The 26,833-nt window shown below is 41.1% G+C and overlaps 1 protein-coding gene across 2 annotated transcripts; it reads left to right on the top strand.

Annotated features, from left to right (window-relative positions):
• Window positions 1-1,073: 1,073 nt before the first annotated feature.
• Window positions 1,074-25,249, top strand: sharpin (SHANK-associated RH domain interacting protein). 2 transcript variants are annotated; one of them, XM_074687822.1, is made up of 9 exons: window positions 1,074-1,578; window positions 8,627-8,801; window positions 9,878-9,991; window positions 10,088-10,229; window positions 10,330-10,420; window positions 10,503-10,788; window positions 11,350-11,453; window positions 24,223-24,321; window positions 24,422-25,249. In XM_074687822.1, exons 1-9 carry the CDS (start codon window positions 1,315-1,317, stop codon window positions 24,470-24,472), a joined length of 1,326 nt encoding a protein of 441 aa, XP_074543923.1. In that variant the 5' UTR covers window positions 1,074-1,314; the 3' UTR covers window positions 24,473-25,249. The 2 variants fall into 2 exon arrangements, with proteins under 2 accessions (XP_074543923.1, XP_074543922.1); XM_074687821.1 differs by having other exon boundaries at window positions 24,220-24,321.
• The last annotated feature ends 1,584 nt before the right edge of the window (window positions 25,250-26,833 follow it).

Here is a 26,833-nt window from a genome sequence, read left to right as displayed (position 1 = left end):
GCATGTCATACCTCTCCTAAAATATTTCTCCCTTTTTGTCCCTCTAAAGTTGCCTAACCACCCTCCAAAAAGGAGGAAATACTTAAATAGTTTAAATATAATTAGCTATCTTTCTCATTTTTTAATCATAAATGTTGCATTTTTTTGTTTGTTTATTTTGCTTTGTTGGTTTCTCTGAGAAATCCATCCCAACAAAGATCTGCATCCTGGATTGGCCACCTCAGTTTGACACTGCTTCTACAAGGTTAAACATACAAGCAGAAGTTGTTGCATATGTGATATTTTATATCTAATATTTTATTTGTCATCACTGATACCCCAAGTTTAAGATCTATATTCAAAAAATATTTATAATTCCACATAGGTAAATTTTAATCTCTGATTTCTGTAATAAATTCAGTGGAGCTTTCATACTGGCTATGCCTGTACCTTGTTTCCCTCTGTGAATTGAATTATGTGTCAAGCATTCAAAAACCTGCATATGGCCTTTAAGTTATATGTATGCACAGACAGTGTAGCTCCAGTGTGAGTTGAGTCAGATACACGTTCCTGTTTCCTCGAACAGTTGAGACTGTTGCTTGCATCCTGAACTAAGCTGAACAAACTGGCTTATCAGATGCAAGCTCTGAAATTATAACTGAACACACAAAGTGGTCTGCTAGAATTGACTTTGGGTTACACTACGCATCCATGTTGATTGTTACACTTCTCGTTGACCGAGCTATGTATTTTTTTTATTTTTTATTTTTTATTTTTTTATTTATTTATTCATTATTATTATTATTATTATATATGTATGTATGTATGTATGTATGTATGTATGTATGTATGTATGTATATATATATATATATATATATATATATATATATATATATATATATATATATATATATATATATATATATATATATATATATATATATATAAAATTTATTTTATTTTATTTTATTTTATTTTATTTTATTTTTCAATTTAAGCCTTCTGGGTTTCCATGGGTTTTCCTCTTCAAGTGGTCAAGTTTCCTGAAATTTCCTCAACAATATAAATGTTTCAGTGCCGTGTTTCTCCACGGACATAAATAAGAGAGGTACCGCGGTGCTTCCTGTTTTGGTTTCGTGTCGCTCCGTGTCTATCGTGGGTCGGGTCGATATGGAAGAAATTTCGGGGCGTGGAGACACCCACAGCCTCTCCGTAAAGAAACTTGGTCTCAGCGGCGTCAGGTGGACCTTATAGACTGAACCGGAACAGCGGGCAGAAGTAACACCTGCCGCGGGGCTTCAGACACCCTCACCCCGCCTCTGAGTGCCCGCAACATGGCACTCAGCTCTGGAGGCTGGGCTCCTCCAGCCCCGGTATCTGCCTCATCCCAGCAGGCTGCATGCAGCGGACCAGGTCTCACGGCTTGCTGCAGCACTGTTTTGATGTCAGTCCGGGTCTCAGTGTGCCATTCGGGGATCCGGCCCTTGTGCCTCCCGGGGGTCGGCAGCGAAGCTCTGCGGCTGCAGCTAAGCATGGACCCGAGCCGGGCCGGAGAGTTCCGACTAGCGCTGCGAGATACGAGCGGAAACCGCAGTGTGGTAAGATGTAACACATTTATGTACACCTGTGTGTTTGGAGCATTTATCACTGTTGACATTCTGCGATTACCGTGACCAATCAGCTGACCGAACAATGTTTTATTCCTGTTTTAGCATGGGCCCGTACACGCCATTTTCTTGGCTCTCAGTATCTGAAAATGTAGCATCAAGAATCAGACACCAGTGTTAAATAAATACATGCTGATTTTAAAGCACGGAACCATAAAAGCACCTAATACTTTCCTCATGGTGTTCAACGATCAACAGTAGCATACATCAGTATGCTGCTGCTCAGTACAGGTGAAGCTTTCATCCTTGGTTAGCTTCTAAACTCTATTCATGTGGCTGTAACTCTCCTAAGTGAGTTATAAACAAACAGGAAAACCTCAAAAAAGAAATGCTTTGTCTGCAAAACTCTATGAAAGGAAGTTTTGTGTTTTCACTTTAACTTTGTGTCTGTATTATCCAACCCTTTCAAACTTGCACGTAGATTGAGTAGAGGGATGCTGTTATTGTTTATGCTGCATAAAACCCAAGAACGAAACATGTGGTGGATTAAATGAGGATAATACTTTGAACCACATTTTCTTGGTAACATCCATGTTAAGAAACTAGTGTTTGATCAAATATATTAATATATATTCCTCAGGTAGTTTAATTGAGTCATGCTTTGTTTCATCCTCATTAAATGTGTAACAACTACAATTATTTTGATTTTGCTGTTTCCATTTCAAAACTATGGTCGACAGCTCAAAATAGCTCAGAAGATCAGAATATTTAATGTCAAGCTTAAGTAAACTGGTATTTCTATATAACTGACCCACATCCCATCTAGTTTTGTACAGGTGACCATATTCATGAGGGGAGCCTGCTGACTGGACAGTTGTCCAGTAGACGATCATGGGCACCCTCTACCAGAAGAGTCAGTCACACATTACTGTGCTTGATTGGCCAGCCAACACGCCTGATCTGAGCCACACAGAGAATTTGTGGGATATTTATCAAGAGAAGGTTGAGAAATTTCATAATCGAAGCATTGGAATCAATATCGAATCGCAACCTAAAGAATCAAAATCGAATCAAAATCGAAATCAAATCGGTTCTTAACAATACCCAGCCCTAGCATTAATAGTAACTAACTATTACTTAGTTAATTAATTATGAATTATCTTGATGGTATAATTACAATTCATAGTATGAATGGTGACTATAACACTGAGATATAAATAACATATAGATAGGAAGCAGTAGGGAGGTGCTGATACCACACACATCCATTTTTAAACCCACGCACAAAGGCAAGCAGGTGTAAGTACCTGCAGCAGATGGCTTTCTACCAGTTCAGACAAAGTTATACACTTCTTAACCCACAACAAGCAACAGAGTGGACGACTTTCTGAATTAAAAGTTGGTTTACCTTTCTTTGGTTAAGAAGTACTAACCTTCATAACTGGAGCAAGATACACTGCTTTCTCTGAATAACCTCAGAGATGGGTAAAACTGGAGACCATCTTCAGGTTCAGACAGATAATGACCTTGTATTCTCTCATAGAAATTCATGATTGAAATTATTTCCCTTTCATTGTATTCTCTCATGAAATGTCCCATGATGAACTCATGGTAATTGGGAAATTCCATTTAAGTCCTTAACATGAAGCTATAGTTAAGTAGTGAAGTTTGAACATATACTCACTCACCAGACTTGTGAATTGTAGCCTGAGCATACCTTGGTTCTTGGCTGAGTTGCTGTAGCCCATCTGATTTGAGGTTCGATGTGTTGTGCTCAGAGACAGTCTTCCGCACACCTTGGTTGTAACGAGTCGTCACGTGAGATAGAGCGATATGTTTTTTTCAAGGCTGATACTGATACCAATTATTAGTTGTCAAGGAAGCCAATAAATGATATTTGAAGCCTATATTAATTTGTGGTAAAATTGAAGATATTGTTGTCAAATAAAACAAACTCTAACACTTAACTTCATTTAACCTCTTGAAGGTATGATTAGTAGTTTCATTTAGATACTCTTTTTGTTATACTGGTTAAAATTATCTATATGTCCCAATGGCAAGCAACACATGATGTGTTCATAAATGAGAGCGAATAATATTCGCTATCTGCAGTAGGAGAAAACCCAGGAAAACATCAGCCAATCACATTGATCAGGATCCAATCTGTTAAACCAATCAAATCCCATCCTGCCGTTTTGCCCTCCTCCTGCTTGTACATTTCACCGGCACTCACTGCCCCTGACTCGGTGCGTGTTCCCAAGTTTAGGGGTGTACAGATTCGCACCCAGCAGAATGGCAGATCACTGGTAACTGCTCCTCTGAATAAATTGGGCATGAAAAGAAAGACGAAGACTGAAAAGGCCAAAACTAGAAAGAAATTGGACAAAGCCAGGGCGAAAACAAGAGTCAACATTGGAACAGTGTTTCAGCAATGGAGACAACTCAAAGAAGTCAAAGGCTTGAAAAGTGATGCCATGGTCTCGACCTGTATAATGTCTTCTTGCTGGAGGTTTACTGCTCCTCTTGCTCCACGACCCCTGCCTTTGCCTCCTCTGCTTCTTGTTTCCCTGCCTCTAACTACTGCCCCTCTTGCTCAACCTCGGGCCTGTCCCCTCTGACCAGATGAGGTACTTGGCTCTGGGCTGTAGACTGGATCAGAGTCTAATAAACTCTCACCACAGGGGCTCTGGCAAGCAAAAAAAAATTGTGATATTTGTTAAGTCCTAGAGAAAATGTACATGTACTATCTGTATTATAGCTTTACTCCTGATATCATGTTACAGGTAAAAGTAGATAATGCTAGCATGACAGTTGCGAGTACTAACAAAAATCACGTTTGTTTATTTGTTTTTTCGCTTTACGTTTTAATGTTTTGGTGTTTCCTTACCTCTAAATGAGACATGACTCGACATCGTGTAAAACATAAAATGATGTGCTGAGTCCGTCTTTCAGTCATTCACAATCATAGTCGTGAATCAGCTGAGCTTGTGCATGTGAGGGGGGGGCGTTGCTTCGGAGGAGCTCCAAGAGGAGGGGGAGGAGGGGCTAGGCGGAGTTGTGACAAGATGCTACATTCAAATTCATGCTAGTTTCTCAGGACTGCCAACCCTGCCTTTAAAACCCCATGTCCACATATGTAGGCATTACATTTCTGCTTCTCAGACCCATGATACTTCATTTTTTAAAACTTTGACCCATTAGCCACTTTAGGGGACACTGCCCACATCATCTTTTGGTGACATCACAACATTACACCCATTTTAGTGAAAAAACAGTACATTTGAGCACAATAACAATTAAAAAAAACAACTAATAGAGAACAAAAAAGAACTAATGGAGAAAAAAAATCATCTTGCACATAATGACAGCACCTGCCCCCAAATAACTTGTAGCACTTTGTCACATCAACTAGGGTTTTCCTTCTGTCTAAATTCCTGCTTGTGTTGTACGTCACTTTGGACAAAAGCATCTGCCAAAAGAAACTGTAGAACTGTAGAACTCATAACACAAATAATCAAACTTCCTGTACAAAGACCAAGTTTAGTTATTATACTTATCAGGTCTTACTTATCCCAAATAGCAAGGTTAATTTAAAAATCCACATCAGCCAAAGCTCACGTCTTTAGAAGTTAAAAGCCTTTACCATATCTTTGTAAAACAGTTCCCAGGCTCAGAAAAATTTGAATATAACTGAAACGTAATTTTATTTTTCACCATCGTTGTTTGAAGTTCAAAAACAAAACTCTTAAAACTTTGACTGCTGGTTGGCTGTTATCAGAGCCATGGCTCTGCGTGTAACCAATCAGATGATACTGTGGGTGGGACAAAGCTGGAGACATAGTAGTGACTGTAGGCATTTGTGCGGCTGCATCAGAGCCAAAAAAACAGTTTTAAATTAATCTCTTATTGGCCATCAGAATAAAAAAAAAGGCCAATGCTAATATACTGCAAAATGATGAATATCAGCCCGAATTGGCCGGGTCAATAATTGGTCTATCTCTAATGGTTATTGTTGTCTTTCTATCATCTCGAACCATTCGGTCCGATCTCTTTAACTCTGATCTCTCAAAGCATTTTCTCTCACAGAGCTGCTGCTCACTGGATATGTTCTTTGTTGGGGACCATTTTCTTTAAACTGTAGAGATGTTTGTGTGTTAAAATCCCAGGAGATCAGCAGCTTCTGAAATACTCAGACCAACCAAACACCACCAGCTGTGCCACATTCAGAGTCACTTGACTCACCTTTTCTCTTCATTACGATGCTCAGTTTGAACTTGAGCAGTTTGTTTTCACCATGTCTACATGCTCAAATGCATTGAGTTAATACCATGTGATTGACTGATTAGCAATTGGCACGAGCCTGACCTTCAAACCTTCAACAGAAATGCAAGATAAGGTGAAACGAAACACCAGGTGCATATTCCCCATAATCCATAGTGTCAGGTACTGGACCAACTGTGCCTTTAACAATTAAATGTCTATTTTGTCACACACTGCAATCAACAAGTTCATTAACAAACTGTCAAACTGTTTGATTGAAGTTAAGTCTAAAGATGGCGTCTCCACATGGGAAATGCTGACCTAACCAAAACTGTTTTTGTAACCGGCTAACATGTTAAATTCTGCTGTCAAAGTTCTGCTCGGCTTTTGTTGTGAACACCCGAGGCACTGCAGTCTTCTTGCACTTCTGCACTCTTCATTTTTCAACCGGGGAGGGTGCTGCTCAGTTTAAATCTCAAGCCCTCTGAGTTGACAGATTTCCTCTGGAGCCTTAAATCACAAGCTTTCACAGGTTGAAATATTCTCTTTGAGACAAGTTAACTGACCCTTTTGAGGAAAACTGGTGAAGTGCACCTTCAATTAATGTATATAAGCACACAGTTATAGAGGATTTGGTGCGGGATGGTGTCTGCTGCACACTTGAGGTGGTTTGTCCGGTGATGCCATCATGAAAGAGGACTTTAAGATCCCTTGGCTGTTTTTAGTCTGATGGAATTATTCATAAACTTATACTTCTACACAAAGTCAAACATGTTTCCCTCAAACTACAACAACACGTTTGATTTGATGCCCGTCAAACAATCTATCATGTTATTAATCTGCAATTAACCATTAATGAAAACAGAGACCTTACACCAGCCATAACTCATTACATATAAGGTCACAGCAGAGCTGCATGCCTCAGAGACTGAAGGACATGTTTCATCATAAGGACGAGGCCTTTCCTCACTCTCAGTATCATGGGTCATTACTGTGAATATCCACGTCTGTCCTCGCTGTAGCCTCACATACTCAATCAAGCCTGAAGCTGACCCTCCATTGCACTTTGCCTTTTTCACCTCCTCCAAACTTTTCTCCAAAATCTTTCCTTTGTTTGTCGACTTCACTCTGTGCAGTCTCCCGAAAAACCCGACACGCTCCGAATCGCCTTTTCATCTCTGCAGAATCTCAGTCAGACAGATTCTCCCCTGACGACGGAGAGGCTTCTTGATTTGCACGGTTTTCCCTTTGATCCCGGCTTCTTTTAGCTCGGCTGTCTGGGCTGGCAGACTCCTCGCACACAGTTTTTGCAGAGTGTATATATATCTACACGTACACACACACACACACACTGTAAAAAAGCAAATCCCTCCACAACAGACTGCAGCGCCCTAATGATTCTCTCTGTCGCCGCAGTGAATGTTAAACAGCAGATTATGTTTTAAAACTCCGTTCTGCAAAACTCACTCATTTATTCTCTGTCAGACAGAGTTTTTCTTCTTCTCTGCAGTTTTTAGGGAATAATTCCCTTTTTTATTCTATAATCATCTTGTGAATGAGTTACATTTTGTTCTATAATTTCACCATGCCTATTCAGTGGCTCATATAGAGCATTTAGAAAAGGCTGTTAGCGGTGTTATACAACAATTATGTTTTTGTGAAGCCTGATGCTGCCTTCTTTACTAAAGCCTTGATGTTTGCTTCTTCACACTCAGAGTACAGAAAACAGTACTGTAGAGCCAAAAGGATGAAGTGATCCATTGTTGAGTCAATGAAGAGGAAACTAATTTGTTCATGTTTCAAGAGAAATGTCAAAAATCCACCAGCTCCTTTTCTTGTATATGACACTTTGGCAGTGAATTGAAGATTTTTGGACTTGCACTGAAGATCTACCAGTCCTACTTTTAACATTGTTAAAGTTACTATTCACAAAAGGTTTTTTTTTAAAGACTCAATGATAGTCAGCAGATGAGTCACTGACAAAAACAGTCAATAGTTTCGGTCACAAAACTAAAAGTTTGAGCTTTTTTAGATATTTATAGTTAAAGATTGGAGGCACCAAAATCTTTTAAGCCAATATTGGGGAAAAAAATTGACTTTTCTTTATATTTTGAATTTAAAGTCACAATCTCAGATTAATGTCAGGATGCTGACTTTAAAAAAGGAACTCTCAACCTAATCTCAAAATTCTCCCCTGGAGGTTGATTCTAGCTCACACTACAGGATCCTTGAGGCGAGTTGACCCTGATTCAGCCTGTTGTAACAATCCAGTCAGTCTCCATTTTTGTGCTTTTGTTTACATCTGCCTCTTTGTGAGATGACGTAGGATCACATGGTGCATCGCCCTCTCTTGTCCCGTAATCTTGATGAAATCCTTTAGTGTGTGCTGTTTAAGATTTAAGAGTGATACAACCTGGTTTCAGAATCTTTTGAGGTTTTTAAAACCCTGTAGTGTGAGCTGGGCTTTAAAGTTCCAATTCACTTTTTTTCTCATAGAATTCTGAAACCGAAATTCAAACTCTGACTTTTCCTCAGATTTCGCAATATAATCTCTCTACTTTTCAGACTCTTTCATTTTTACTGGCTCAACCTCCATAAAAAATTCAGTGTCCATATTCCTGTTCCATAAATCTCAGATAAATTTCACCCAACATTTTTTCTAGTCTTTCAGTTTAAAAAAATCAAAAGAATTTACCACTTGTCTTTAAAATTGATTCCCAGATTAACTATCATTTTATAGTGATTCTTGTTTTCTCTGTTGTTGTTTTTTACCTTACAGTTCATTGCAGAGTTCGACCTGCGCTTGGTGCAGTATGAGGTCAAGTCTTCTCGCTGCCACGAGATGCGCCTGGCTACTCCGCCTCACGACTGCATCCGCTTCAACTTCCGCTGTGACAGAGAAGCCGAGGAGTGGGCCACTGTGGTGATGTCGTCACTGAGAGAGGCACATAGAGGTCAGTTTACCCAATGTTTAACTTATTCCTCCCCACACACTCATGTGTGACCACTGACAATGGGTTTACTTAGTTATTCTATTAAAACTCAACACATGAAATTGTGTTTGAGCCTGTTGAATAAACTCATGTTTACATGAGCTATCAGGTGTTTGAGAAGCATCATTCAAATATCTTGCTCCTCTAACTCATATCTGTCTGTCTATGTGCTGTTTGCAAGGGTTGGGACGATATGCTATTCTCACAATTTGATTCTGTTACAATTTTGGGGTGCAGAGTCTATTAAAATTGCGATTCTTACGATTTTGTGATTTGTACTTTGCTTTTTTAACAACAGACCATGTGAAAAAAGATATATGGTGATGATAATGTCTACACTACAGGCTATATCAGGAGCCATATTTTCCCATAAAATTCACATCACATGAGTCAGAGAGAAACATTTCATCCTCTACTGGGAGAAAGTGGTGACTTTTTTCCAATCCAGTTAATGAAAAAAGACTGAAATGAAAAATTTGAATTAAAAAAAAAAGATTTTTGACAAAGAATCCCAATTTTGATATTGTCAAACAAAAAATCCCGATATATTGACTGTTTTCTCAAACTCCTACTGTTTACCATGCTCTAAAGACCAATTGAAAAATAGGAACTAACAGCCTGCCATGTTGGGTAAATCGAATTATTAAACATACTGAAGAGATTTTTTTTTTGCCAGCTGGGAAGGTCATACTTGTAAGGACTAGTTGATGTAATTGAGCCTTAAATGACGAGACTAAAAGTACTTTACCTCAAGGTTTTGGTCACACAATCAGGGAGGATTCAAAATTGAACACATAAATACAGTTTTGAGCCAAAAGAGTCATAAAGCCACAGCTTGAAAGCTGTGACGGCAGGATTTTCTAACCTTTCAGTATAAGTCTTTGCTGCAAACTTTAATAGACGTTTCAAAATAGAAAAAGTCACACACACACACTACTAGGTGGAGCTATATTCAACTCAGATCTGTTGTGTCAGTGTTGACAATCATACCTTTTGAGCACTTTTGTAACAAACTTCCTTTGTTTTTCCTCTGACAGTTGCAAATATCAACATATGTGAATCAGACGGCAGACAAAGCAACACAGCGGCGGCGGCGGCAGCAGCAGCAGCGGCTACAGAGCAGTGGAGCTCTGCCTCACTGCCGCTCACTGGTGTGTATCAGTGTTCACTGTCATGTTTCTCCTCCGTCCCTGCTCAGAACTTGCTCTAAAAACGTCAGCCCTGAATGCTGCATCTTTTGTTTTCAGAGGAGTTATGTTTAGAGATCGCCAGGGCAATCGAGGCAGGGGACACCCAGGTGGCTTCACAGCACGCTGTGACTCTGGCTCGGCAGAAAGCAGCGCTGACAGTACAACTGTCTGAGAAGAACTATGCTGACGGAGAGATTAGGTGGGAGAAAAAGTTCTGAGGATTCAGTTTGATGTGAGGGGGGTGAATGCCAAGTCTTCCAGGCGTTGTTGAAACTTAAAAAGTTGTATCTGTGTTGCAGTTTAACCGTAGTCGTGGAGGATGTTTCATCATCGTGTTGTGTCACCGTGAAAGTCTTTCCTTACATGACGGTGGCGGCGCTTAAGCAGCAGGTCAGAAATTTGTCCAGTAATCAAAAACTAAAGGAACACAGTGACTGTTTCTTTGCCAACTCGCTCCCCTTCCTTCTTCCAGGTGTTCCTTGAGTACGGTTTCCATCCTCGAGTACAGCGCTGGGTGATCGGTCAGTGCTTGTGCACCGAGCCGAGGTCACTGGCTTCCTATGGGGTGCAGAAAGACGGCGATACCGCGTACCTTTATCTGATCTCTGCTCGGCAAGCTCGCATCACCCGCCAGCTGTTCCAGCAGGACCTGGAGAGCGCTCTCCTCGCCCCACCTCTCCCACCAGGAAACGGCCCCACAGCACAAGACTGGAGGGGCTACAACACCCTGCCCTCCAGGCTAACCCACAACAAACAGGGTGAGCCTAACACATCTTTCTATATTATTACAGATTACGTGTTTTTCTTACCACTTTATATAATAACAATAGATCTTTGGCTCAAGTGCAGCCTTTTTTAATGAACAGTGTGTCAATCAAAGCCACTTTAAAGATGGAACCTGAGACTGTGCATCTCTAGACATACAGCTTGAATTAGTCAGCTGACCTGGTGATGTGATGTGGCCTTCAGCCTTCAGTCATTCATATAATGCAAAAGATTTTCAACAAACAGCACACTAGACTTCATGTTCTGTCTGTTTTTGTGAACAAAAGGCCAGACAATCTTGAAAATAATCAATATGTTTTTCTTCATATCTGACTTCTTAGTGCATTTTTTGACAACCCGTAAAACTCAAATCCTTTCCTCTACACATTGTTAATCCCATGTGAATATAAACACTTCACCTTGTAGCCATAGATCAGCTTCAAACTCTGCATGCTCGAGAGCAGCAAAAATACCAGAAAAGCACTTCAGAATACAGCAGATTTTTTTTTTAAGGAGGACGCATAACTTTACAAACTTCTCTCCATTTACCTCAGGGAGCACAAGTGGAGGCAGTGACAGAACAGGCGACATCAAAGATGTTCTTGACATTGAGAATCTGCAGCTGAATGATCACGCCAACAAAGCCAGTAAAACACAGGTACGTAAGAAGACTGTGCTGCTTGTAAAAACTAATGGGCAGAATAAAGGTGAACTTCAGGTCATAGCTTGATGGTAGGGTCTGCAGGAATTTTCGTCACTTACCGGTAAACTCAACATTCATAGCCCCTGACCGCGACTACATGAACATATTCACTGACCTAGCAAACGTCTGCAGTATCACGTTTCTTCATGAGGAACTCGAGAGCCATGCACCCGACTTGGCATGTTAGCACTAGTTGATCACTGGGTTATTTGACACATACCTGCTCACCAGAAAGACAACTCATGTCTGATGTTGCCCAGAAACATCCCAATACAACCAAAACATCAAAATATAGAGGCTGAGGAGAGGGTTAAAGGCAGACACTGACACTGACACACATGTATAAAGGCCCAGAGCTGGCGATTAAGTAGAATTATTCCTGTGTAGCGTGAATCGGTGTCAAAGAATGACTAGTTAATTATTTACAGCAGAATGCCAGCATTCCACCGGAGCGAAAGTATAACTTTCAAAAGACATTTAAACTTACAATATGCGAGTTTAAATTTAAGTCGGGGCACCACCCAGTTTTGGAGAAAACAGGGAAACTCTAGAAAGGTTTACTGTAAGAATTTGTGATTTAATAATTCATAGAATTATTAATTATCAGGTCTCAATATCAAAAGGCCGCTACATCAAACGTGAATTCTTTTGAACGGTGTACAGAGGCCGTTAATTTCAACCACACAAAGACAGAAGCAATTTCTTTATATATGAAAAGTTTATTTACTAACTAAAAGAGGAAAAGTGTGCATGAATAAATGAACAGGTGAAAGATATAAAAGGATAAATGCATCGATGAATGGAAAGTGAAACTGATCATAAAAACCGGAGTAAAGGGAGTAAAATGACATAAACCAACCCGCATAAACTAACTAACCCACCCAAGATCTCTGGGGCATTGACCACGATATACCAGTGAATGCAAGATTGTCTTACACAAGTTCTGAGGCCGATGGTGAGAGTGGAGGGGGCGACAGAGGTGGCTGGGTCCCGCTGCAGATGTCTGCGGATGTCCGTTGAGGGGTGATGGAGAGGCTGGAGGCCTGCTGCAGGTCATCTGAGCGTCACGGAGGTGATGTCCGATGAGTTGAGTCCGTAGAGTCGATTCTCACAGCGGCAGTAGCGGCTGGAACAACGGCGATGATGCCGGGCGTCGGGTTGAAACTTTGGCAGAGTTCCAAAGTTGAATCACCGCAGGGAAAGCAGTGAGCAGCGCTCGTCTCCTGACGTCAGCACATGAGGGGGAATCCCCGTCGATCAGCTGGGTGTCTCAGGGAGAGACCCAGGCACCGATAGATGACTGGATGCAGTCGGGCTGAGGTGACTTGCGTCTCAGCCTGTAGAGTCTGGAGCCGGTGATGAGCTTAGAGTTGGCATGTGCGTTGCCAGTTGAGGAGCAGAAGGAGAAGATCCTTCTGAAAGAAGTAGAGGGAAAGAGAAGAGCCTTCGTGTAGAAGGGTAGAAGAAGAGAGCCTAGCCTCCTGGAAGGAGGTTAGAAGGAAGAGCCAGAGCCTTCGTGTAGAAGGGTGAAGAGAAAAGAGCAAGAGCCAATGTTCTTGTTCTGGTGTGGAGTTTTACTCAGCTTTTCCCGCCGAGTCAGTGAGGTCACTTTAGGCTGACGCCCCTTCACATCTCATCTTTCTGCACGTGGATCAGATTGTTCCAGAGATCACTAACTAACTATAACTTTGAGCTGTAAAGAGATTCCTACATGTAATAGTCAAAATCACATTTCTTATGATTTAAGCTTCACATCAAGACTAAACATGATAGGTTTTCCTCTTTAAGAACCCAATAAAATAAAAATCAAGATGTTACAATGGAAAGACAGCAGTTTTCACACACACATTATCAATGATTCTCATTACACAGTACATGTTTGCAAAGGTGAAGATGTACATGTAAGTCTTGGTGTAAAAACATCATTTTTGTGCTGTTCTCAACTGTGTGAATTAAAGAGTCTTTGTCTTTGAGGAGAAGGTGGGGAGCAGATCTTCTCCTGGCATTCCTTCTCTCCTGTTCCCAGAGAGAAAGGTCAAGGGTCACAAGATACTAGGTGGAGGCTGAGAGGTCTCTCCAGCCTCTCCCTGAGAGAAGGATGTCTGTACAGTTTCACATGTCCGCCAGGTGTCAACAAAAAGTCTTCGAATTTACAGCGATGTCTTAATGTTTTATAGTCTTGCAAACATCAGAGGAAGGGATGAGGCAGACTTGGGGAGAAAACCACTTTTAGCGCAGAGGTCTGTTTTTCCAAAACTTGCTTTATTACCTCTCCTTCCTTGGGGGGGTTAAAGTTGGAGACTAGGTCAGAGCTGCGAAACCAGGTCCCAGCCTGACTTACGTTACAGTCCCCCCTTTTGGCGATCTGGGTCATCTTCCTGGAATGAGACAGGACGGCAAACCAAGGCGTGGCAGCTGGCAGGTTGAGCAGGTTAACCAGGTGACAACAACATTGCATGTACCAGTATACATGGTCAATGTACCCCTCTAACCCATTACCTATGCCTGGATTGAAAAGTTTCTGAGATTCACAGTGGTTTGCTAACAGAGACTTAAAAGTATTGACCTAACTCAAAAACAAAGAGAGAGGAAAGGAAGAGAGAGAGAGAAAAAAATTATAATCTAACTTGAGTAAAGAAGATCATATATATGTACATGTTCAAAGACAGCGTTGGAGTACCGATGAGTTCTAGAACTACTAATCTACATCTATACAGTGTATAGTGTAGTGTGAGAGTAGAGTGGGCTTGAACAGACAAAAGAGAGCTTGGAAGGAACAGGGCTTTGGTAAAGATGCTCAGAGATAGAGAAAGGAGAGATCCTACCAATAGCTAGGTGTCTATGGAGGAGCCAGTTTCTTGCAGCACATTACCCATGAGCAGGGACTATTTGAGTGTGTGCAAAGTCAGTTTGTACTACTGAAAAAGAAAAAAATAAAATCCACGGCTTGCCTGGTCTGGTTTAAGGCAACACTGGATGTTAAGGACTCAAGAAAAAGTACCTTTGAGAATTACACATGTAATTTGAAAATTGGCAATCCATCTCTGCACATTGTGTGATCATAGGAAACAATGCTTGAAGTTCCTCTATTTTTTTGAATCCTGTATAAACTGACTGCATTAACAGCAGAGGTTCCCAGGCCAACAAGGGAACCAAGCTGTAGAGTTTTTCTGAACTTTCTTTGGTCACAGAGTTACAGTGGTCAAGCGCCAGGTTAGAGTCAGCAGCATCATCGTTCCCTAACAATGAAATAGGAAGATAACATTAACTACTGATTTCCATGGTCTTCTTTGGGTCCAGTACATTAAAGCTGTTGCTTACTGGGTGATCACGAAACAGGCATTAGACTAACTTTTAAAACTTTTTGCACTTGGAGTACAGAAGAAAAAAAGAAAATCGTTATACATTGTCAGTCCTATCTAAATTTGTGTTGATTAAAATCCCTAGTTATGTCGAGCATCACAGTATGGATCTTTATTGAAAAGCCCCACCCCCCTTTATCATTTTTGTTTTTTTGAACCTGACTCTAGTGAGTGACCTGTTGGTCCTCACTGAGTCCTGGAGGGCTGTGGTGTGCCTTGATTTCACAATGTTGTGCACAAGGTGAGTCATGGGCGTACATCAGTCTGACCCCCCTTTGGCTACGAGGAATCACGAGCCTAGGCGAAGTGTTTTCCTTGGAGACAGAAACATGACAGCCCTTGACGCGAGAACATTTGCGCGTGACAGACATGAATTGATTGAAGTTAGAGCGAGACAAAGTAGGCACACAATGTAAGGAACATGAAAGAGTAGCACAAGAGGCGTCAGCTGCTCGGGCAGAGGATGCCAAATGTGACACCTGAAGGACTGGTGGGGAGGGCTGGGTGGGAAAAACTGAGTCCTGAAAATGAGTTTTGGGGGACTTTTCAGGTTCAAAAGGTTCTGACCCCCCCTTTCCCCAACCAAGGGTGTGGTTGTGAACCACAAGTGATCGTCAGAAGCTGTGGTGACGAAACGTTCTGGTCGACAGTGTAACACTGAACCACTGCCTGCTGTGGCATTGAGAGTGGCAGGGGTCGACGCACTTGTGCCCATATTTTGAGCTGTCTGTAGTCAATCAGTGGCATGAAGCGTGCAAGCAGGTCCTGACCAATGAGAAGTGGGACAGAGTCCACTGGAGACACGTAGACAGGATGGACCAGTTTCATAGGTCCAATTGTCCAGTGTAAGAGAGTCACTGCATTTAAGTGTGTGTCTGACAAAGAGAAAGCTTGGACATTCATGGAACAGCGTTGTAGTCGAAGAGTTCGACCTTTTTCCTGCGCAATGTTCTGAAGTTCTTCGAACAAGGAGGTCGACATGACTGTGATATCAGCTGCGGTATCGACAAGTGCTTCGTGAACCATCACTCGCTCAAGGGTAGTGGTCAGGTAGAACCTATGTGCCACACCCTTTTCAGTGAGTTCACCTAGGAGCTGTCGAAACGGCTGTTTGTTGGATGGACGTGTGGAACCTGTTGGGTTCCTGTGGACCACTGAAATAGCGCTGTCAGGTACCTGGGAGGGGCTGTCGAGCTGGGACGAGTTCTGATCCTCCCCCCTTAGCTCAGACGGCTGGTGTCGAGGTTTACCTGAGGGTGCTATGTAGCCTACTGGTTGTTGGCGTAGAGTGGTTTGATAGTCAGGGTGGTCAGCTTTGGAAGCCCTGCTTCCACCCCGACCTAGTCGTAAAGACTGATCTGGCTTTTTGTCCATTGTTAGTTTTCGGAGTGCATCAAGGATCTCTTCTGTCAAGACAATGTTGGTCTCTGGGGAGCTACACAACTTGGTCGTTGGTTTCTGTTGCTTCCCTTGTGGAAAAGATTTTTGATCATCTTTTTCAAAGTTGTTTGGTTTTGAGCGAAAGTTTGTCTTCGCCTTGGGTACTCGGTCACTACGGCGAGGATTAGAGTTATAATCCCCCCTAGGTCGTGTTTTGTCACGAGAGCGATGTGGCGAGTTTTGGGGAGAACCACTTGGTGATGGACGGGTTCTGTGGTTTGTAGGGGTAGCATATCCCCTAGAATTGTGTTGCGGTTTGGCTGGCAACCGATGACCTGAACCTGGACCGCTTTGATGGCCTCTTTCAAGCTTTGAAGTTGGGCCAGCACGGGTCACATTAAAGACGGCAGGTTCTGTGGTTTTGGAGGACGATGCTTTCTGCTTAGCAAAGCCCTTGGAAGCTAGCTCACGTAGCTGTGCACTGCTCAGCGTGCGAGGACAGGCTGAAACACCCAAGTGGTAACTGGTATTCGGGTGGAGATTTTCCACAAAGAGTGTCTTGAAGTGTTGTTCTTCTTCCATGCCGGGTTCGTTTCGATACCCGAAGTATGCTTTGCGCAAACGGCAATAATACACTTGAGGTGGTTCATTCCGGGCCTGTTTGATGTTCAAGGCGGCTGATAAACCAGTGTGAGCATTGAGGTCATCGAATTCACGAGACAAAGCTTGACACAGTGCTTGGTAATCATCTAGGACACGAGCGGGTTGTCGCTCGATCCAGTTGCTTACCTCTCGACTGGCTGTCAATTTGATGAGATAAATCTTATCCTCTGTAGTCGCATGTGGGAACCTTTTCAGGTGAAAGTTGATATCTCTGAGGTATGCAGATGTGTCATGGGTACCGCTAGGTATCGGTTCATACCTCGGAATGTTGCGAGCAATCTTATCCAGTTCCTGTAGGGACAATCCTGGTTGTCCACTAGGAGGAGGGAAAGATGCAGTTCCCTGTGGACTGGCATAAGAAAGGGGTACAGCTACCTGTGGGGAAGCTGAAAGAAGGGATGCTGTTGTTTGTGGGACAGCATAAGGATGAGGTGTATCTGCCTGGGAAGGAGCACAAAGCGAAGTTACAGCTGTTTGTTGAGCCACATGAGGAAAGGTGGTATAAGGAAGGGATGCACCTGTTTGTGGAGGCACATAAGAGGAGGTTGCAGCTGTTACTTGAGCTTCGCCCAAGCTGGGCTCAGGACCAACCACTGGGGGTGTCTTAGATGGTCCTTGTGGGCTCACTTGCAGAAGATTCTGGTCAGGACTGTACGAACCAAGAGACTCAAAGGTGTTACCAAGATATTTCTTGTTGAGCTGTCGAGCTCGTTGAAGTTCCTGCTTGGTGTCGGCCAACTCATCCTGTTGCTCCTTATGGCGTTGCTGGAGGAGATGACATTCCTCCTTAAGTATTGTTACTCGACTTTCTAAGTCGTAGGCACGCTCCCTTTCAAAAGAGCGCTCCTTTTTCAACTCATCTATTCTGTTAGTGAGTTTCTGAGTGTTGTCTGATGCTTGCTGTAGCAACTGTTGGGCTCTCTGGTAGTCAGCGTTGACTTTAAGCCATTGATCCCCAGGGGGTCGATCAGCGACTGCATTCAGCTCTACTTTGAGCTCCACAAGTTCGGTTGTGGCTCTGTGCAGTTCTCTTCCCTGTTCGAGGGAAGCTTGTTTACTTGAAGCAAGAGCTTGGGTTAGCTCTTCATTTTTGGCTTTTAAGACTGCAAAATTGTCACGAAGCGACATGTCTTTTGGATCAGGTTCTGCTGTCAGCTCAGCTACCTGTGCTTGTGTTTGGAGTAATTCCAGTGACACATCAGCAAGACGCACTTCTGCATTTTTCTGCCGGGTCACGGCATTAACACAACAAGCCTCAACTGCTTGTAAATGAGACTCGGTGTTACTGAGTTGTGTTTTCAGACTGGTTAGCTCACGGCTAGTCTGTGCCACCAAATTTAAAAACATACCACCTAACATTTCGGTTAGGGATTTATTTTTTAGAGTTTGGCTCTCATCTTCACTCATAAGTTCTGCTATGTTGTTAAGTTTTTCAAGTTTAGCATTTCTGACTGTGTCTGCGAATCCTGGAATCAGATCTTTAGTCATGTAGTTCACAAATTGTTCCAAGGTTTTCAAGTTTCCTAGAATTTTAGCCATTTTTAGATTAAGCCCTGTAGTGGTTTAGTAACTAGAAACTGATGATTTTGTTCAAAGAATAGCTTTTACGGCTAGCTATTAGTGCAGGATAGCAATTTCTAGAACAACTAGATGTAATGTGCAAGTTGACTTCATGAATGATTTCAGGTTCAGCTGTGAAAATTGCACAAAACAACAATAATAAAAAGGAAATGAAAAAAGCCTTTTTATTGTCTGTAACGAACTAGAATCTGTGGGGGTACAGATTTAGTTGTAAATTGATGCTTGTATATAATTATTTAAACTGATGTATTTAAATAATTGTTTACACAAATAAAGCTTATTTTGATAAATTAATCAAACACAGTAACTACTGTTAATTGCTCTGCAAAAGATTTAAAGTATACAAAGTTATAGACCAAGTAGCCTTTTAAAGTTTGTGTACAATTGACTGAGAAATTAATTAAATAAAACAATTAGTTAACACCAAAAAGTTTATTCAATTAATTAATCGACAAAGTGATTGTTGTTAATTGTTTGGAAAGGATTTAGAATCCTAATGAGTAGAGTGATCAGTTAAGTTGAATTTTGAATTTTGTGTGCCAACAATTGTGAAATTGATTAAATAAAATAATTTCTTTACACCAGTAAAGTTTATTTAATTAATCAATCTAACACAATAAATATTGTTGATTGTTTGAAAAGGATCAAGAACAAGTAGGTTGTACCTTAAAGTCTTCACCCAATTAAAAAGCTGAAAAGCTGATTAAAATGTATATATTGGTTACACAAGTCAATTCCTGCTTTAACGAATTGATCTGGATCTGTACTTTGGACTTAAAATAAAACCAAAGACAAGTTATCTTAATTAAAGAAAATCAAAGATTGTTTATGATTGTCCTATTTAATCAAGACCATGTCTTATCAAATGAAAATCCTGAAAGTGGATAAAATAACAAAGGCTTAGGGCAGAGTTGTTTGCTTAATCGAGAGAAAAAGTCAATAAAGGCACCAAAAGTGCAATTATAATTCACAACTGTTTCTAAATTTAGATTGATAAAGTTATTTAATAACTTTAAAGTTACCACAATTTAATTAAACAACTCTAAGGTGATTTAATTACAATGGTGATTCAGTTACTCTGATTTAGCACCACAGAATTTAGAACATTTGCTTAGAACAGTATCATGTATTGGTCACAAGAGGGCGCAATTGGCTTTCAAGTGCTAGTATAGTTTAAAGATGATAGCTCTATCCATTAAAATGATTTAAAGCAACAAAAATAGTGTTACTTGGCAGTAACTCTTAAACACAGGAAGCAAAACGGCAGAAAACAAGCACAGCTTGGTGTAAAAGTTTAGCTTTGATTCACTTTAGCAGCAAGCAACAGCAATTAGAACTGAAGCAAAAGCAAAACCAGTAAAATAAAGTAACATTAGCTTTGGCTAGCGGTTGCTGCTAGTTAGCTTAGCAATGCTACTGCTGACTCCGTCACGGGAGGGGGAGCTATGACGCATACAACTCCGGACTGGCCTCCGAAAGTTCACGCCCACAATTCAAAATGGCGATCCTGGCGATCTCCAAGAATCAAGCTCCGGGTGAAATAAGCTTTAACTCAGCCTGTCATAGACTCTACAGCTTAACACAACAAACTCCACACCTCACGGTTGTGGATCTGAGTAAACGAGTTTGTACAACACACCCAACACAAAAGTACAGTGACTGGTTTTCACTCCTTTCTAACGCAGTTTAAACGTGCGCAGAGAATAATTCTCCAGCCGTGTTGGTACGGCTCGTTAAAACACTGATTAGCTACGTCAATATTTCAACACGGAGATTGAGTGGACGCCCAGACGCTTCAGATATTCGTGACAACGCTGGGTTCGACTCTAGGCCTATTTAATTAAATAAATGCAAATGCAAATCCAAGATTTGACAACATGCAGAGACAGTGATCACTTTTAAAAAGTTCTACAAAGAGAAACAAAATTCACAGACCAGTAACTTCGGTCCAGTATCAACTGGGACCCTTAATAATTTCAAAAACTTAATTTAACAGTGTTTAAATCAAGTTTCATACCGCGGGCTCAAGCGGTATCGGTTACTATGGCAACTGACGCACACACACAACTCAGCGCAGCGGCTGCAGGAAAGGACTCAGAGATAGAAGGAGAAGTTTGTGTGGAAGGAATTAAAGAAATTACAGCCTTTTTTACGTAATTAACAGCTTGTTTCGTTCCCTCGCGCGGGGCACCAAAATACTGTAGCGTGAATCGGTGTCAAAGAATGACTAGTTAATTATTTACAGCAGAATGCCAGCATTCCACCGGAGCGAAAGTATAACTTTCAAAAGACATTTAAACTTACAATATGCGAGTTTAAATTTAAGTCGGGGCACCACCCAGTTTTGGAGAAAACAGGGAAACTCTAGAAAGGTTTACTGTAAGAATTTGTGATTTAATAATTCATAGAATTATTAATTATCAGGTCTCAATATCAAAAGGCCGCTACATCAAACGTGAATTCTTTTGAACGGTGTACAGAGGCCGTTAATTTCAACCACACAAAGACAGAAGCAATTTCTTTATATATGAAAAGTTTATTTACTAACTAAAAGAGGAAAAGTGTGCATGAATAAATGAACAGGTGAAAGATATAAAAGGATAAATGCATCGATGAATGGAAAGTGAAACTGATCATAAAAACCGGAGTAAAGGGAGTAAAATGACATAAACCAACCCGCATAAACTAACTAACCCACCCAAGATCTCTGGGGCATTGACCACGATATACCAGTGAATGCAAGATTGTCTTACACAAGTTCTGAGGCCGATGGTGAGAGTGGAGGGGGCGACAGAGGTGGCTGGGTCCCGCTGCAGATGTCTGCGGATGTCCGTTGAGGGGTGATGGAGAGGCTGGAGGCCTGCTGCAGGTCATCTGAGCGTCACGGAGGTGATGTCCGATGAGTTGAGTCCGTAGAGTCGATTCTCACAGCGGCAGTAGCGGCTGGAACAACGGCGATGATGCCGGGCGTCGGGTTGAAACTTTGGCAGAGTTCCAAAGTTGAATCACCGCAGGGAAAGCAGTGAGCAGCGCTCGTCTCCTGACGTCAGCACATGAGGGGGAATCCCCGTCGATCAGCTGGGTGTCTCAGGGAGAGACCCAGGCACCGATAGATGACTGGATGCAGTCGGGCTGAGGTGACTTGCGTCTCAGCCTGTAGAGTCTGGAGCCGGTGATGAGCTTAGAGTTGGCATGTGCGTTGCCAGTTGAGGAGCAGAAGGAGAAGATCCTTCTGAAAGAAGTAGAGGGAAAGAGAAGAGCCTTCGTGTAGAAGGGTAGAAGAAGAGAGCCTAGCCTCCTGGAAGGAGGTTAGAAGGAAGAGCCAGAGCCTTCGTGTAGAAGGGTGAAGAGAAAAGAGCAAGAGCCAATGTTCTTGTTCTGGTGTGGAGTTTTACTCAGCTTTTCCCGCCGAGTCAGTGAGGTCACTTTAGGCTGACGCCCCTTCACATCTCATCTTTCTGCACGTGGATCAGATTGTTCCAGAGATCACTAACTAACTATAACTTTGAGCTGTAAAGAGATTCCTACATGTAATAGTCAAAATCACATTTCTTATGATTTAAGCTTCACATCAAGACTAAACATGATAGGTTTTCCTCTTTAAGAACCCAATAAAATAAAAATCAAGATGTTACAATGGAAAGACAGCAGTTTTCACACACACATTATCAATGATTCTCATTACACAGTACATGTTTGCAAAGGTGAAGATGTACATGTAAGTCTTGGTGTAAAAACATCATTTTTGTGCTGTTCTCAACTGTGTGAATTAAAGAGTCTTTGTCTTTGAGGAGAAGGTGGGGAGCAGATCTTCTCCTGGCATTCCTTCTCTCCTGTTCCCAGAGAGAAAGGTCAAGGGTCACAAGATACTAGGTGGAGGCTGAGAGGTCTCTCCAGCCTCTCCCTGAGAGAAGGATGTCTGTACAGTTTCACATGTCCGCCAGGTGTCAACAAAAAGTCTTCGAATTTACAGCGATGTCTTAATGTTTTATAGTCTTGCAAACATCAGAGGAAGGGATGAGGCAGACTTGGGGAGAAAACCACTTTTAGCGCAGAGGTCTGTTTTTCCAAAACTTGCTTTATTACCTCTCCTTCCTTGGGGGGGTTAAAGTTGGAGACTAGGTCAGAGCTGCGAAACCAGGTCCCAGCCTGACTTACGTTACACCTGTAAAAGTTGACTTTTTATTTTTTTAAGAAAATCCCGCAGTCTCTATTTTTAAATGAACTTGTGTTTCCACAGTGAGATCTTTTATGCTTTTTTTGTATATCAGTGTGTGCTGGGTTGTATCTTTCAGGTTGCATGCAGAGTCAGAATATTCGCCTTCACTGTGAGAGAGAATATTTTAACTATGAAGTTATTTTAGCAACATTTACAGACTGAAAATATTCTGTTTTTTACTCTTAGTTGGACATATCTGTAAGCTGTTCAAAATGGAAACACTTTGGCTATTACTAGGAGGTGGTTAAAACCTGGGAAACCTACTGTGGAAGAATGGATTGATATTATCTATGATATTTTTAAAATGGAGAGGATTACCTTTGCTTTGAGACCGCAACAAAGGATTTTCTTTAAAAGATGGGAAAGATGGATAATATATATCACAACAATAAGACCATCATTTGTTTAAAGTAGATGTATTGTGTCCCCTTTTTTTGTTTTATTTTGTATTCCCCCTTTAGAGGGAAGTGTCTTTGAGGTTTACCCCAACATTTTATATATGTGTGTTTTTGTATGTTTAAAGTTCCTGCTCTACTTTTGCTGTATTTGAAAAATAGTTAAATGAATATTTCACTGAATGCCTTATTAGTCCTTACATGCTTTGTTACGGCTTACCAAGTCTGGGAATTTTTTTTTTTTTTTTTTTTTTTTTTTGCTGTTGAATACAATAGTTAATTGACAGACGGCTAATTGAGAAGTATGATTTGTATATTTATCTATTGTATGGACCTGAAAAATCATAAATTAAAAAAAGAGAAAAAAAAGGGGAAACACTTTCTAGGTTGTTTGTTTAAAAATAAGAGGTCCACAGTCATACAAAATCTGAAAAATTATCATGCTCAAACTCAAATCATTAATTTGCAAACTCATTTTCCTTTTATGGAGAAATATTTCCAAGTGAGGCAACTTTTCTCCATCTCTTGCACACAAAATGTCAGTGAATGAAAGTGACCGCTCTGGTGACTCATGCTTTTCCCTTTATCATCAGAAGGGGGCAGTAACACGCCAAAATACTTTTGCAAAGCAGCAACGACTGAAAGACATTGCTGCCAAGATGAAATGCTTGCAGAGCTGAAGACAGTTTCAAACTACATCAGCTTCATGGGAAGAGAACGTCAACTGTCACTGAAGAGTGAATAAAATGTGATTTAAGTTGCTGTCGTTGGAAATAAATGACCAAAAGGCATCTTTAATTCCAGTGTCAGAGATACTTCTATGCCGACAAACCAAGACGAGCGTTTAACCACTGAAATTGGTTAAATGAAAGCAAAAAAGCCATAAGTGACTGTTAAACCAGGCTCTTTTCTGGTGTATAGTTTGCAAAGTTTGTTGCCAACAGTAATAGATTTGTAATTATCATAGGAACTTGTGGGTCTTAAGGAGTTTCTTTTACACTTTGCTGCCTCAACATTAAAGAAGCTGAAAGCACAGAGAGATGGGGGAAAAAGTGTGTGAACTTTGTCTGACTTTGAGTAAAAGTTTAAAGTTTTAATACTTTCAACTCCTATCCCCTCAGCAGACTGAGTGGGCTTGTCCCTCATGCACTTTCATCAATAAGCCATCACGTCCCGGCTGTGAAATCTGTGCTACAGCCAGACCTGACACACACATCCATCAGGTGCGGAACAATCCCTGCGTCAGTCAATTCTTCTGTAACTTCTCCTCATGTCCACTCCCCTCACTGACAGCCTCTTCATGTCTTATGTTCTCTCACAAAGGAGAAAGGGAGGAGGGAGGACCGAGGAGAGTCTGGACTAAGCAGCAGCTGACTGCCCATCATCGCTGTGTGGTCGCCGTGTCTCATCTCACTCACTTACACACACATAATCACACATAAACACACAGAGGAGATGCCGAATCTGCCTCTTACATGTTGACAAATACTTACACAAAGCCTGTCAAGTGCACTGAGAGTCCTCTGACAGCTGTCTGGCTGCTGACGACCGGAGCGTTTGAAGCACTGTAGCATGACGCAGAGCTGCACTGGCCGAGGATCAGACATCGAACTGCAGACACAGAGCGTCAGATTTATACGGACATAACCATGACATACATCTGGACTGACCTCTTTATTTATTTTACAGGGTGTGCGTGCGTGTGTGGGTGTGTGTGTGCGTGTATGGTGCAAACATCACAGACGGCCTGATATTTATTTAAGGGGAGACAGACGTGATGTAACTTCTTTAGTTGTTTGATTGCAGCTGAAAAAGAGGACTTTCAGTTTTTATGCTAACTGTGAAGCGAGATAAAAGGTGAAGCCTTGTGCAATCCCCTGCGTCAGTCATCTGTGGGTGCCAAAATCACATTGAAAACCTGGAAGAGACGGTGTGTCACGTTTACAGGGTGGTCAAGTGCTTTTATTTTTTATATCATTGTATTTAGTGTTTTATTTTTAACAGGATACATTGAGTAATTGATGTACATTTTAGCAGCTGATCTAATTTTACTCAGTTTCCTCTCAGCTGTGACAGCAATGGAATGACCTGTTTTCAGTACATAATACTGTAAAAAAAATGCATTAGCTGAATAAACATAAAGAAACTAAATCTATCCTGTCCTGATGTGCTTTTTGAAACTTAGATTCGTTGGAAAGTATTCATTTAATTCAAGGTTTCTCAGTGCACAGCTCTAAGACACGCTGTACCTCTCAACCTCTGAGGAGTCACTTTAATTTCCTCATTCAGTGCTTTCATCATGCAGTGGTTACTGATGTTTTTCAGGTCATCATGCAACAAATGATTTTCTAAAAATAAACATCAGTAGTCAGACAGGAAAGCAGCTTAGTCACAGATTTAAATGTGAAATCAAAAAATGCAGGTAGAAATAATGCGTATTCCTCAGTCAGCTCACATTGTATGGATCAAAACTTTAATGCAGCAGAACACTGTGTTTGACACCTCGGCTCCAAATCTCCTTGCAGATTATCTCAAAAAGCAGAAATTAAGGAGTGATGACATAACATCCTAAACCCTCTATAGCATGAGCCTGCAGGTGGATGTTAAGGGCAGACAGTTTGAGTGCAGAACTGGCATCAGAGGCAGAGACTGAAACTCATGCAGCTCAAACAGACTAGCTAATTGGCAGGAGGCTTTATCAGGTGGCAAATGTGAAAGTAGTAAAGCTCAGGTCGCCTGATTTAACTAGCTGGCAGGCATTACTCTCTTTTCCATGTTACCTTTCGTGCACGGTGACTCAACTTCCAGCTCCTTTGAGAAGTTTCTAAGTGGTTATGAAACAGACTGATATTAATATAGCCACCATTATGTGATCTACGAAAGCAAACAAGGCCATCTGCGATAAAAAAAAAGTGTTTAACTGCAGTGTCATTTTAGAAGCTTCTAACAGCTGCTGCACAACAGGTGGAGGGAAAAGTGGTAACTAGGAATGTTCAAGATGCAAGGGTCCATTCATATCTTACCAGACAGGTTGAACATCTTTATTTTCCTTAATTCAAAACCAAAAACTAAGTTTTCTGTCATATCCTGTGGTGTACACATATAGGATGCTGAATACATGTTGATAAAAGCTGATTATATTTAGAAATCTTTAAAAATAATCTTTCATCACATTTAATTCAAGAAGTGTGTTCTCATTGTATGTTCACATTGTATTACTATTATTGGTAATAATAATAATGTTTTACCCATTAATCCTTTCTTGTTTTCTCTGTCATTAATCTGTTATAATTTTTTTATTTGACTGCCTTAGAACATGTTTTACTGTTGCTCTTAAGAGTTTTGATCTTGTTTCTTAAGAAAGGTGATGTATAAGCCTGGTGGCTTTTTGACCTCTCCTGACACACCCTTATTATTTCTTCTACAGTCAGATCTTTTATAACTTTGTATGTGTGCAAATAAATAAATAACTAATAAAAGGATACACTAGTCAGGCGTTTGAAGCAGCCAATTCGAGACTCTTGCAAGGGTTGTGCGTGCACACAACTTCTAAAAATTACTTATCAACCAGTTCTCACTGAAATGGAAGTAAAGTGAATAAAGTGTGTCAATCTGTGTCCCTGAAGCTCACTAACAGTTATATGTAGGTTTACTTTGAATAGAGCTCTGTTACTATCATTCACTCACCGTTTCTATGTCCAATATCAATTTGTACTTAGTGTACTGACATTTAAG

This window comes from Halichoeres trimaculatus, unplaced genomic scaffold, assembly GCF_033239565.1.
Source record: "Halichoeres trimaculatus isolate MK-OKI-2021-1 unplaced genomic scaffold, fHalTri1.1 fHalTri1_scaffold_15, whole genome shotgun sequence".
In the NCBI taxonomy this organism is placed as follows: Eukaryota; Metazoa; Chordata; class Actinopteri; order Labriformes; family Labridae; genus Halichoeres; species Halichoeres trimaculatus.
This window is presented reverse-complemented; position numbering and strand designations above follow the sequence as displayed.

Bases quoted from the DNA above. Each gene is read 5' to 3' on its own strand.
- sharpin (XM_074687821.1), top strand. From the start codon at position 1,315: ATGGCACTCAGCTCTGGAGGCTGGGCTCCTCCAGCCCCGGTATCTGCC. The intron at 9,992-10,087 runs GTGTGTATCAGT...TTTTGTTTTCAG, and splicing joins TGCCTCACTGCCGCTCACTG to AGGAGTTATGTTTAGAGATC. The intron at 10,230-10,329 runs GTGGGAGAAAAA...TCTGTGTTGCAG, and splicing joins TATGCTGACGGAGAGATTAG to TTTAACCGTAGTCGTGGAGG.